This window comes from Haemaphysalis longicornis, unplaced genomic scaffold, assembly GCF_048455015.1.
Source record: "Haemaphysalis longicornis isolate Haplotype H1 unplaced genomic scaffold, Haemaphysalis longicornis Haplotype H1 scaffold_5, whole genome shotgun sequence".
NCBI lineage: Eukaryota > Metazoa > Arthropoda > Arachnida > Ixodida > Ixodidae > Haemaphysalis > Haemaphysalis longicornis.
In genome coordinates, this window is record NW_027526385.1 from 69069485 (window position 1) to 69082209 (window position 12725).

The 12725-nt window shown below is 51.1% G+C and overlaps 1 protein-coding gene across 1 annotated transcript in view; it reads right to left on the minus strand.

The window, feature by feature from the left end:
* LOC144138397 (transmembrane protein 114) overlaps positions 1 to 12725 on the minus strand; it is a 134948-nt gene that overhangs the window by 15227 nt on the left and 106996 nt on the right. The window contains exon 3 of the mRNA XM_077670660.1: positions 3568 to 3705. Coding sequence (XP_077526786.1) covers positions 3568 to 3705 — 138 coding nt within the window. The remainder of the gene's footprint in view (positions 1 to 3567; positions 3706 to 12725) is intronic.

A 12725-nucleotide genomic window follows, 5' to 3' on the forward strand; every position in this document is an offset into this window, starting at 1 on the left:
AATGCCGACGCTGGGCGGAACAAAAAACCGACAGCAGCAGATGGGGCAGTGCTGGTACGAACTGGTCAGGCCACCCCTGAGCCGCTCCACTAGGCGAACCTAAGCTGTAGTCGGCGGCCGTGCTGCTTCCAGACAAGGCGACGGCCAGAGGCACAGCTCAGAACCAACGCCGACGCTAACGTGCTGCTCCTAAAGACGGCGACAGCTAAAGCGACAGCTCGGAACCAATGCTGACGCTGGGCGGAACAAAAAACCGACAGCAGCAGATGGGGCAGTGCTGGTACGAACTGGTCAGGCCACCCCTGAGCCGCTCCACTAGGCGAACCTAAGCTGTAGTCGGCGGCCGTGCTGCTTCCAGACAAGGCGACGGCCAGAGGGACAGCTCGGAACCAACGCCGACGCTAACGTGCTGCCCCCAAAGAAGGCGACGGCCAAAGGGACAGCTCGGAACCAACGCCGACGCTGGCGGCAGCAAAACAGACAAAACATTGGTCCGTTTTGATGTAAGAACAAGTGGTTCCTGGGCTGTTCCACCAGAATGGCATCAACGGTTGTCGATGGTCGTGCTTCTCTCACAGAAGACGTTCAACCGCGACAGCTCGAGACCAGCGCCGAATCTGGAAAAGACTGGAGGGGGACCGGGTTTCTGTGCTGCGAATGGAGCGAGCCACGTCTGGGCCGCTGGACCAGAACGGCATCAGCTGTGGTCGGTCGCCATGCTGCTCCCAGAGAAGGCAGCCAGTGCGACAGCTGTCCCTCTAAAGCAGACAGGAAATGATCTTGGTAGGGGTGTTCCGGTACGAACAGAGAAGGCGGCTCCGGGGGTGTTCCTCGAGAATGCCGCCAGCAGTTGTCGGCGGCCCTGCTGCTCCCACAGAAGACTCAGAAAAAGATTGGAAGGGATCATGTTGTTTTCTTCTACACCGACATTGCCGTGGAGGAAGAACGCAAGCTTGTCACGGGTTCTGCACCATCCACCCCACCAAGCCGAGGTCTGTGGCTGCATGACGTACAGCTCGGGGCCAGCTGACCATACGCTGCAACAAGCTGGTGCTGGCACCGTTTGTACTTCGGATTAAAGCGTCTAGAACTCAGTCCTTTATCCTGGAAAAGCATTGCCGCCGGGGACTCGCACCAGCCGCTTGTGGTGATGCCTCAACCAGATTTCGATCGCATACATTCAGGCTTTGGCGAATCTTGGTTCCACCAGGCTCCCACTGGTCCTAAGAACATCTCTGTCGTCTTCCTTGCATCGCACGCCGTGCCACTTCGCCGTTTCTGTATCGAAAGTTGTACGTCGAGTAGTGGAACATGCCCATTGCACCTTCCCGGTTAAACAGCGCATTTCATAAACAAAGGGCAGGTCTTTGCGTCCTTCTGACTTATTTGGTAGAGCAATGCTGCAAGAATGACATCAAGGGTTTGTAAGAATAATCAATGCAATGGCACTCGAATTCTTATAATCCCTTCAGTGTGGTTCAATGTGTCGAAAACAGACGTTTCTGACGTGTACTTCACCCTCTTCGCACTATATGTCCGCCCCGTATCGCTTCTTGCGCTGCGCCATCCGCGCGTGTCAAGCGTCGGCGAAAATAGACGGGACAATGTGTCGAGGACGATGGAGGCTGCTGAGAGGGAGTTGTAGAAGATAAAAGTGAGGGGTTGAGGAAGGGGTTGGTGTATGGGAGGGTAGGTGAAGCGAATTCAGTTCGCTGCTAGCGCAGTGCGATACTGCGCTAGTGCAGCAATGTATCAATATGCCAGATGGTATCGCAGTGCCACAGTATGGTATGTATGGTATGTATGGCATGGTATCGCAGTATGGTATGTGCGCACGCGCAATGAATCTCGTGTAGTAGGAGTTCTCCGTTACCTTTGATTGACAGTTAAGGTGAGGGGTTAGCGTATACCTCCAGTGGCCCCTCCAGTGGTCACGCAGGGGTAACGCCACCTATTTCATACCCACCGCCACCGCCAATACAAGGCTATAATCAAGAGTCAAGGGTCAAAAGAGTGCACTTGAGTCTTGATCGCCCAAAGAAAGGGTTATGCCTCAATTCTTGTCTGTAGTGACGAGTGTGCAGGAATAACGCCTAAAAGTATGAGCGTGACCGCGCACAATGTGGGTCCCTCTTCCAAAAACAATACCCCTTCCCGCCCAACGCGCACTTGCACCACCATCTCCTCAATCGTCTGGCACTTAAAATTACCCTAATGCTAGCAGGGTGGATTACCCAATCTTGGGTAACATAATAAATGGCTTTATTTGCTAATATAATTTTTAGAAGTACTTGTAACAAGGAGACGATGCACTATAGAAGAGAGAATGGCATCTGGCCGATAAGTCTGGAGTAGTTTTAAACGCCGAAATGTCGCCCCCGATTGAAAGCTATCATTTGGACATCGCACGACCACGGGGCCACCAAGAGACAGATTGACTAACTGATAAGCCACTTCCTTGTGTGAGATTCCTGCACGTCCTCGAACTCACACTAGCCTAACCTCACAAAGCGGAGGAACAAATGAGCAGAGTGTGAGGATAATTGAAGAATCTTTTCGGATGTTAATGCGGAACACACAGAGGTGGAGTCACAAAGAATGACCACATGCGAAAATCTATGCTGAAGTTTTTGAAGAGCCAAAATCGTTGCCAATAATTTCACCTAACTAAACCACACAGGAGGCTGGTGTAACTTTTCTTGTCCTCTTTGTCCTGGTTTCCATGCTTCTAAATGGGGTATCAGGTAGTTATCCACACTTCAAAATTCTAGAAAACAACTACACCGCGAGATAATAAAAAAAAGCAGAACAAAAAATTAATGTTACTTCCACGCCTGTCAAACCCGCTGAAACAGCGATGGCTTTTGTACGATGGCAAACACCTCCCGCAGGGGTGGGGGTCGCTCACAACGCCACTCGCGGCGGTATGTACGTGCTCGAAGCTGACCCACGGAGGTCTGGTAGTTTATCTGTGCCTATATACCTGCGCCGCGTGCCGAATTCGCGCACTGGACGGCCGTCGAGGCGGTGGCGACGTCTGCCGGCCCAGTGGGATACCTTCGCCTGGCGTGATGGGCATCACCTCCGCCTGGCGTGACGGCCATCATCGCCGGACAATGCGAGCTTCTAAACATCTCCGCTGTTAAAACGTTTTTTAAACATGACGAGGCTGGCCACGCAAGCCGACCATGGGAGGCATGTATCACCTGACCCTGCTGCGTTGACGCTGCCGACTCAATCCAAAGCCACCCCTCAAGCCGTTTCAGAAATAAATAGTAACAAAGAGGGGTGTTGGGGCCACAATGCAGGCGTGAGGTGGGGCATAACTTACCACACTGGCCGATGGTCTCTTTCTTCTAACAAAGGTCTGTCACTACTACTGCTGCTGCTACTACTACTACTACTACTACTACTACTACTACTACTTACGACTAGAATTCATTCTAGGACATAACGGACCACAAGACGTCCCGGACCAGTGACCACAAACACCCCCTTCCCCCTTCACTGCCTTCCTCCACTTGACTTAAGGTCGTCCTGCAACTTTCTCTGCCTCTTTTAGCTTACCTGCGAGTATCTGGAGAAGTCCCGTGGCGATGATGTTGCTGTTGGAGCGCTTCCAGCATCCGGCGATCCCCGTGAAGAATGAGAGGAAGGCGAAGAAGAACGAGATGATGAACAGCGCCACCACCGAACGGGCCATGTCTGCGAATGGTCAGAGAAGATTACAGGAGGGAGAAGTCAGTGGCGATTCGCACGAGGCAGCTGTCATAACAAAACTTACGGCATTACAAAACAACAGTATTGGCTGGCAATACTGACAACAATTTGTTATCTTAACACGGGAAGATGTTCCACCTGGTGGTCGTGTGGCCTGCTGTGACAATTTGTCTGCAACGGCGTCATTGATCGTGGTGGTGCGGTAACGGTTGTAAGAAGACAACCGGTGTCCCATGTGGCGTCGTGGAAGCCGCTGTCGTAACCCGCTATCAGGAACGCACAAATTGACTGTACTGAACCCTCGGCCGCCACGACGAAAGCAGCGTCACACATCTGTCGTATCTCTAAACGCTGAAACCTGCAAAGTGTGACGGGAAACTTATGACGACTTCAGCCGGGCTGAAGTTCAGTCGAAGGTGATGCTGGTTGTAATCCATTTGGTTTGTGACGCATGTACGGAGGCCTGCCATCTCTGACGACGACGCATCTTTTCGGCACGCGCTCCTAATGGCTCACGAATGGTCGTCGCATCGGCGGGGCCGTTGCCAGCATGACGACGTCTGCCAGCAGGCAATGCCACCCGTCTCAGACGCGGTATGGCAGGCACGGATTAACCACCGTTCGCCTGCGTCCGAGGTGTGTCTGCTTCCGCCTGCCTCTTCGCGTCTGGGAACAGTCGTTAGCAGAAAGCCCGCCCCGCTCACCGGTATGATTGGACACACGGACAATAGCACCCCCGTGTACGTGATGGCCATGCGTGTGCGCGAAGAAACGCCGCAAGGCACAGCCTCCAGATTTAGGTTAAAGGGGCCAGAAAGACCAAAGACAAGTTTGCTTTATTCGAAAGATTTGGGTGGTTTATGGTGCATCCAGCACTTGCCCGCCAGCAAACGATGATTTATTCACTGAGAAATTATTAAATTTAAGCCATTTTTTTATTTTCACGCTGAATCGTGTGCTTCGTGACGACTGCGATGATGTACCCAGGGCATGCAGGTACTCAAGCGATAGTATGCCGACTAGGGCTGCAGCGAATGGCGAAACGCCTAGCTTACCGTTAGGGCTCTATAGATGGCGCCACGATACCACTCTGGACCGCTGGTTGCCCGCACTCTCTTTGCTTTTTACCGTATTTATACCTGGATTGCTACGGTTATTATTGGTACTGTTGGCAGTAATCGTTTCGTGAAACACTGGGTATGCTTGACAAACAGAGTCACAGCAGACAATGTCGCTTATACCAATTAGCCAGTGAAGCTCAACGCGCCGGACGGCTGTGCTGCTGTAACAGGCATAGTGCGCGCAGTAAGCATTTGTACTTCTATGTTTACGTGTGCGTTTGCAACTTCCATTATTTCACCCACCATGGTTACTGGTATAAAAAGAACATGCATTAAATTTAGGCGAGAATAGCTCGTTCTGCAAACTTATAAGCCCTGCTTTTGCCGTCCTCAGCCAATCGCACAGCGTCCCACATGACGTCATAGGTTCTAGTGTGTGAACATGAGCTAGTCGGTCGCATGGACATTCTCTTTTTACCTAATTACGTAGCTTATTTGAATGAAGTTTGCGTTAAAAGTCTTGCCAGTGTTATTCTAACGAGGCAACCTCTGGAACGAATCTAACTTGCATTTTGTATTCATGGCCCCACCAAAAATAATTGAAGGAAGGCAACATTGAGGCGCTGTCCACGTGGCTCTCAATTTCAGCTCATAGAGCATACACGAGAGAAATCTGTCGCTGCGATTCCGTGCTGTCGTAGGCGCCGCCATAACAGCTAGCAACGTTCCTCTCCTACTTGGCTTGACTAGCCCCATGGCTTCTTTTCGCCGTTGAAGCCAAAATCAACAAAAAGTGTAACAGTTTCTTTTTGACCGTTTTGCATAAAGCTTCTAAATATAACCTGAGAACTGATCTTTTAGAGTTCCACTGTTCTACTGATAAAACCACTTTACGTAATATTTTACAATAATACTGTTTCTTTTTTCTTTTTGCAGCCACAGACAAGATTTAAGCTTGTTCGTAAGCTATGCCAAGGACAAGTGGAACATTCCTAGCCGGTACATGACGGAACGCTAGTTGAAGCGCGGCTTACCCGGACAATAGCACGAGATTTCATATTATCATGAACCTAAATGTTTCTGCAACGGCAGACTGATTTCGAGAATGGTTTTACACGCCCACGTAACGCTTTCACGCCTGTATAGTGATGTACAGACAATGGTGAATAAGAGCGTATTGTCTGTTCTTCCGCTGTCAGTTGCTCTTGCGCTTGTGACGACTGTCACTTCATATCCAATGTGTGGTGGCCGTCGCGAGAGAACTGACAAAGGACGACGATTGACAAGCGACCTCGCAGTGCCGTACTTTATAGCCGATGCCAAAACTGTGGGTGGAAGGCCGCGTCGGCTATAAATTAACCACTTTTATACTTCCCGCGCCATTTCTGTGCGACGGACATGACAATGACGGCCTAAATTGGCCGTACAGTCGACTCCCGTCAATATGAAGTCCACGGGGACGGCAAAAAAAAACTCCGCATTAACCGAACTTCCGGCTAAACAGAAAGAACAGTAACAGCATTGCCATTAGTCCGCAACACGTCTCCCTTCGTGATTTTGTTCAGAATATCGACTTTCGTCGGCAGTTTGAGCGTGCGACAGGGTTTGCCCTGACAGTTCAGACTTAATGTTAAAATCGAAGCCTGAAGCGTCCACCCCGAAAACTGCTGTGCGCAATAAAGAAAGTTGGGGACCTAAAAATTGGCCACGTATCTGCTCCTCTCTTTGCAATTGTCGACGAAAGACGATAGTCTTTCGTCGACATTTGCGAAGTAAATGCCTGAACCAATCTCAAAAGATTGGCCTCCTTCATCCCCACATGCTTGTTAGAAATGCGCTTAAAGGAGTACTGACACAAAATTTTTATGTTACGTTTTTTTCGCTGCTATGCGTACATACCAGCCCACTAATCATAGAATGACAGATTAGACGGTCGAGCGCAGCGTAAACATTCATTTACGGCGTCGTTTATTCGTGCCAGTTTCGGTTTCGACTGAAAAACGCCGAGCGGCCTCCATGACAGCATGTATAACATGACGTCACCATTCTTGCCGTATCGCTGCCTCTCTGGAAGCGCGCGCGAGCGAGCGCACGCGCGCGCCCAGACCGGCCGAGGTTTTCGCCGTCCCCACAAGCCCGGGCAGCATGACGTCAGTCCCAAAACCATGACGTGTACACACGCCCGAGCAGCGCGCGCCAACCACAGCCAGCGCGTCGGCTTCGTCACGGGAGCCCCGACGTCGGCAGTTTGGGGCACGTAGCAGATGATGTCACGTCGGCCCGCTCTGGGCTTTCTCGTGCGGGCGAAGATTAAAATGGATTTTAAATATGTTTCGCTGAACGGTTGCTGTTGAAACTTGCTGGGAGATATCTCCTGATAAAAAGGAAGCGTTTTACATAGTTATCTCAGCTTTGAAATTTCGTGTCAGTACTCCTTTAAGTAACCGGCACGTCTGGCTGGTACTCGCTTCAAGTCTCCTGATAGTTTCAGTTTATTTATTTTTTTTCATTTGTATGCGCATCCCCAGGACTTCACTACAGTCTACGGTCGGAATCGGAGTGTTAGCACAAGGGGCATATGCTATATGCATATGCGCACCTATTACTACATTACTAAAACGCGGAGCTGGGGTTTGGCCTGGCTTCTTCGCCTCTGTGATCCGCTGTCAGCGTAGGGGACCGACCGGAACCGCCTTGTAAAATCCGGCTATACTTGGCCTCACCCCTCAACATTTATCCTTACATAGCAAGAACATCGCAAAACATAGCAAAACTTGGCAAAACCGGAAAAGGCTAGGTCGACCCCAGCTCCGCTGTTTTTCCAGCCTAACGCCACTAGTACAAGCTGCGGCATTTTTTTTTCCCGTCAGGGCGAGTATAAACTGTATACATTTCCCTCGCCCGCTACGGCCTTTATGATCGCCGCTACCACCACCACCACCATCGTCATCATCTTCATCACCATCGTCGCCGTGATCATCACCATCAATCTACTAAAGGGCTGACCAGCTCCTCATCAACGTAAGGGAATGGAACGATCAGTGAGATCCCCATCTCCCTTCGCAACCCGTCCTCAATTGTCCCGTTACGGACTAGATGAGAAGATTGACGGCGAGATTTTGTGTTCCTGCGCTTGCGCCCGAATAGATCCGCTACCTGTCATCGTATTCTACGTTCTTTCCAATTACTCCGAGGAAAGAGTTAACCCCGAATTTTGTTCTTCTCTCTTTTGCGTGTGATGTGTGCAGGGCCAGACGGCAACGCGTAATATGCGCTGAATTCCCTCGCACATACCTCACACATGCGGCTGCGCATGTTTGGCCTATGTTTCTTCTTTTTTTTTAATTTTAAACCTAAACTCGCCCCATCACGGGAGTTGACCTGAACTGACCGCGATACCTAACTTCACGACACACATACGCCCTGAGGCAAACACGAAATTGGGCACACACAGTCTGGTGCTTGCGGTAACCGAGGGCGAGTCACGCGATGCACATTTCTATCTTAGCTTCTCAAACCAGCTGTCGAGGCAAAGGAAACTCCGTTGAGTGCACGGATGCACCATCCGGCCTCACCGTCGATTTGTCGCTGCGCGAGCCGTGAATTTGTACGACACACTCGTGACTCGCCTCGTGCGAATATCAAACGTTATACGGTCCGTATTTTTTTGTCCCTCTCTCTCTCTCTCCCATGCTGCGAGATCCCCCGTGCGTGAAATCTATTTACGGGTCGAGTGAACCGCGCCCCTTCCTGTCTGCAAGTGCATGATAGCGGGAGGGGTCATACCTCGCTCCGCGGCGATTTCGGCACAAACAATAAGGAAAAAGACGAAATGCAACGCGAAATGTAGGAAAAAGGCCGGAGGACGAGCCAAGTCGACGCCGTTTCGACGTTCCGGGCCAGCGCCGACGACCGAGACACGGTTCGACGATTTGATCCTGGCCTCGCAACCGTCGGCTCCAGAAGCTCGCAGGGGGCCCGGGACCCATCTTCGCGAAAGAACGCCCGACGCACGCATACTCCTTGATATTGAGAGCCGAACGCGCGTATCTCAAGCTAGGCCTAATGGCGAGGCCAACTTTTCCGCAATGTCCCGGCTTTGCTTCCCAGGAAAGAAACGACGGCGTGGATGAAGGAGACGGAGGAGGAAAGATGCCGTTAACGGCGCAACCTTCGGCGACCCCTGAGCGCTTTCGTGGACAAGAGGGCTGCTAGTATACATAGCTGCTGTCGCTTCACTAAGCGCGTGCCGTTTCAATAATCGCCGGGGCCCCCGCGTCGTCTTTTGTCCGCCGGCCCTGTTGTGCTCATGCACGCGTAGTTCTTCCTCCCCGCGATGTCTCCTTCCCTCATAACCTCGACGCCAAACTCCAAACGCCGCCGTTTACTGCCCCGCGTGCCTCCCGGATGCAACGGTAGCACGGCTACACCGTTAACCCCGCCGCCGCGGACATCGCCAAGTTTGGATGTTTTGGGGGGAATAAAACTTTTTCTCTTTTATGCGTTGGCGTCCTCCCGGAGTGCGCTTCTTCCTGTTCCCTCCATCTCGTGTTGAAGCTTGTGCCAGACACGCTTGCGCAGACGTGAATGGCCGCAGACGACGCGTGCCCGTTTGTCGTCTGTTAGTGCGCCAGCAGGAGGGCGCGCGGTAGCGCTAGTCTTGAGACAAAGAGAGTCTTTGTGTCTTGTTTTGTTGTTCTGCTGTTTGTCGCTCCTCGAGGCTCTTTCGCCTCCCCACCTTTTTCTGTAGCCCGCGCTCTTCATTGTGCAGTGTGCCGGCCGCGCGTCGTCTGCGCATTATTTTGTCGTCTGCTTATTCTTTGGTCGTCTGCTAACCGGGTCGGGCTGCCGAGCCTGCCTCCAGGCGTCGTCACCGTAGCAACCACCGTGCGTGGATGAAGCCGGCGGCTGCGGCGGCTAATGGGAAAATGAGGACAGAGTGCGGGGGTCACAATGCCTCCGATGACGTCGCCGAGGCCTCCGCTCAAAGGCGAAAGTGGCGGCGGGGACGGCGTACTTGCGGAGGACACAACAGGATTAACGGCCGGAATGCGGACGCGCGCGGTGTGGGTTATCTGCGTTCGCACGGCCGTGTCTTGCATAATTAATGAGGGGATTAAACGACTTTCGGAAACTATGGCGCCAATAAAACTAACCACGCGGTCGCCGTAATGATACTGGGGGGCTTGAATTCGCTCTTGTTTCTAGAAGGAGCGTATGTAGAGCATCTACGATGTCAGGAGATTTGTGTTGTAGACCATCAACGACGTTAAAGAGGTCGTTTCCGTCGTCTTAACGCTTTTGAACGCTTGCGTGGACAGTTCGTTTGAAGGTGCCCCTTCAGAACTAAATTCGCCAAATCTCCTACAACTGGCGCGCGCGAGAGAATAAAAATGTTTAATTTCGCGATGATATCTCATAGGACGTGCACACAGCTGGTCATAAGAGATTTTAGTGGCTGGTTGTATGAATAAAGAAAGAAAGCCAGCCCTCAGAAACGCCAAGGAAGGCACAGGGAAGTTTTCGGTCTTTTATGCACCCTTTGTTTGAAATAACGGTTGAAAATGACCAACTAATGTGGGGAAAATGCGTTTTTTTGAAGTTGCACCGCAACCTAAAACCTTCAAATTACGTATGCGAGGTTCTACCATTGTGCGACCATAAGCGACTGTACTCCATTCTTTCTCTGGCGTGCTTATGCGGATGAAAATGCGTCTTTTAAATATCCGAACCGGGCAGATATCTTTAACAATCGCCTGGCTGCCCTGCACACGCGCGCACACAAGCGTGCAAGTATAATACGCTTGCTGAAGGCGAAACACGAAAATGGCTTCGTCGAAATGTCCGCTCACTTGATTTAAACCAATTTCTAGCCCAACTATACGCGCGTCTCAAAGACCAGCTGTTGCTTCGACAGTAAGACCCAAATTTGAACTTGAATTGCTTTACGCTACGTACACGCATATACAATATTAACACATTTTCCAGAAGAAAGATTGAAGCGCCGTACCTGCTTTAAGGATGGCTCGGGCAACAATGACCCACATTGTAGAATGCTCGCCCTCTGTGTATAATATTCTCAAAGACCGGGATCGATTATTGGTTGAATGCATGCCGTGCCACATAAAAGAAAACTTGAACATCGCAGCGTGCGGAAGATGCTGCTATTATGGCAATGTAGCCACCCGTTGTCCTTCAGAGCACGTCTACTGCCCATTCAGCGCGGAACATCATTGCAAGCGGACTGCGAGCGAGCCGATAAAAACATAGTCATCTGCCGTGGGTGTCCGGTGGCGGGTCGGCGATATGAGCACCGATTCAACGCACCGCAGTGCTACATTGTGGCCAATCACACATTGCGCGCAAGGACGGGTTGCAATAAAACACCGTACCCGTGCATTTTGCTTGACTGAATCGCGGTGCATCATTCCTAATAATACTCCAGTGCGTGCTGCAGTGCGAACAAAACTCTGCGAACGTGTGCGCGAGTTACAATTCGCGTGCACTTGCACGGGTTGTGTGTGCACTCCTTCATCTGGTGATGCGTGTATGTGCATTTTTTATTATTGATTGATTGTGGTGTTTAACGCGCCGACGCAACGCAGGCGATGAGGCGCGCCGTAGTGGAGGGCTCCGGATTAATTTTGACCACCTGGGGATCTTTATCGTGCGCCGAAATCTCGTACACACGGGCGTTTTTGCTTTTCGCCTCCATCAGAAAAGCGGCCGCCGCGGCCGGGAATCGAACCCGCGACCTCGTGCTCAGCAGCGCAACGCCTTAGCCACTGAGCCACCGCGGCGGGTATTTTTTATGACTTAATACGTGTCTTCTCCTATTTTGCCCCTTTGTCGTTTTCATGTCTCTGCTGTCATTTAAGTTTCTTCTCTCTCACACATTACTAGATACGAGAACAGTTTTAGGGGAGAAGCACCTTAGGGGCTCGGGCAGTCGGTGTCTCCTGTCGTCGTCGTCGTTTCGTGTAGTCACGGTACTAAAACACCGGGGCACTCGTTTTCCAACGCCTAGCGCTAGACTCTTCCTGCTTCATAGACAATAGACTTTTACAGCAAACTGTATACCTCTCCCACTGAACGGTTTTATCTCCGTGGGCAAAAACGCCAAGGCGCCAAGAATACACTTATACACTGCATGCTTCGCCCTTCCCCAGGTTTCATGTTAGTGGAGATATCCTGGGGTTTTTTTTTATTATTCTTGCAAAACCCATTCTCCGGCATAATAAGCGTTTAAAGAATAAGTTAACTTTTTGCAGGAGTGGAGTGACCGCATCTCTCTCTCTCCCTCTCTCTCTTTAAAGTTGAAGACCCTTCATGGCAAGATTGAATAAAAGGGGTGAGATCACTGAGCCCTGCAGGGTGCCACGTGAGATAGCCTTTCGTGTTGAAGTAGATTTATTTTGAAATGAAAGAAAGTGGAGAGAAACATGCTCTCCAGATGAGACCCGCGCCAACGACCTTCGGAACAGCCGGTCCGATGCCATACCAACTAGGCTACTGGGGAGGCTATGTTCCGTTCCACTTTATTAGGTATTTATGCGAATGTAATTGCATCCCTGGGGTTAACAGGAAGGTCCCCTTCGCCCCAAGTTGTAGGAGCGGCACTGCATGGCGCACGTACACACGTACTCTATGTCCAGTCAGCGGACACTAAAATAACCCGGTATGAACAAGAAAATCGTTCAGTCGGATGTGCGTCTTAAGCCCGTTCTACATGGGGCGAATTTCGCCTGCGATTTCGCAGTTGCGGCGCCGCCCGTGCGGCTAAACGATTTATTTTCCTATTTTCACTGCTGCGAAATATTGCCAAATGCTATGCGGCGTTCACAAGAGAAGTTAGACTCTTCCAAACATTTGGAAATTCGCCACAGCAACGAGAATAGATCGTTTTGGTACACGAGCGGCGCCGCAGCTGCGAATTCGCAAGCG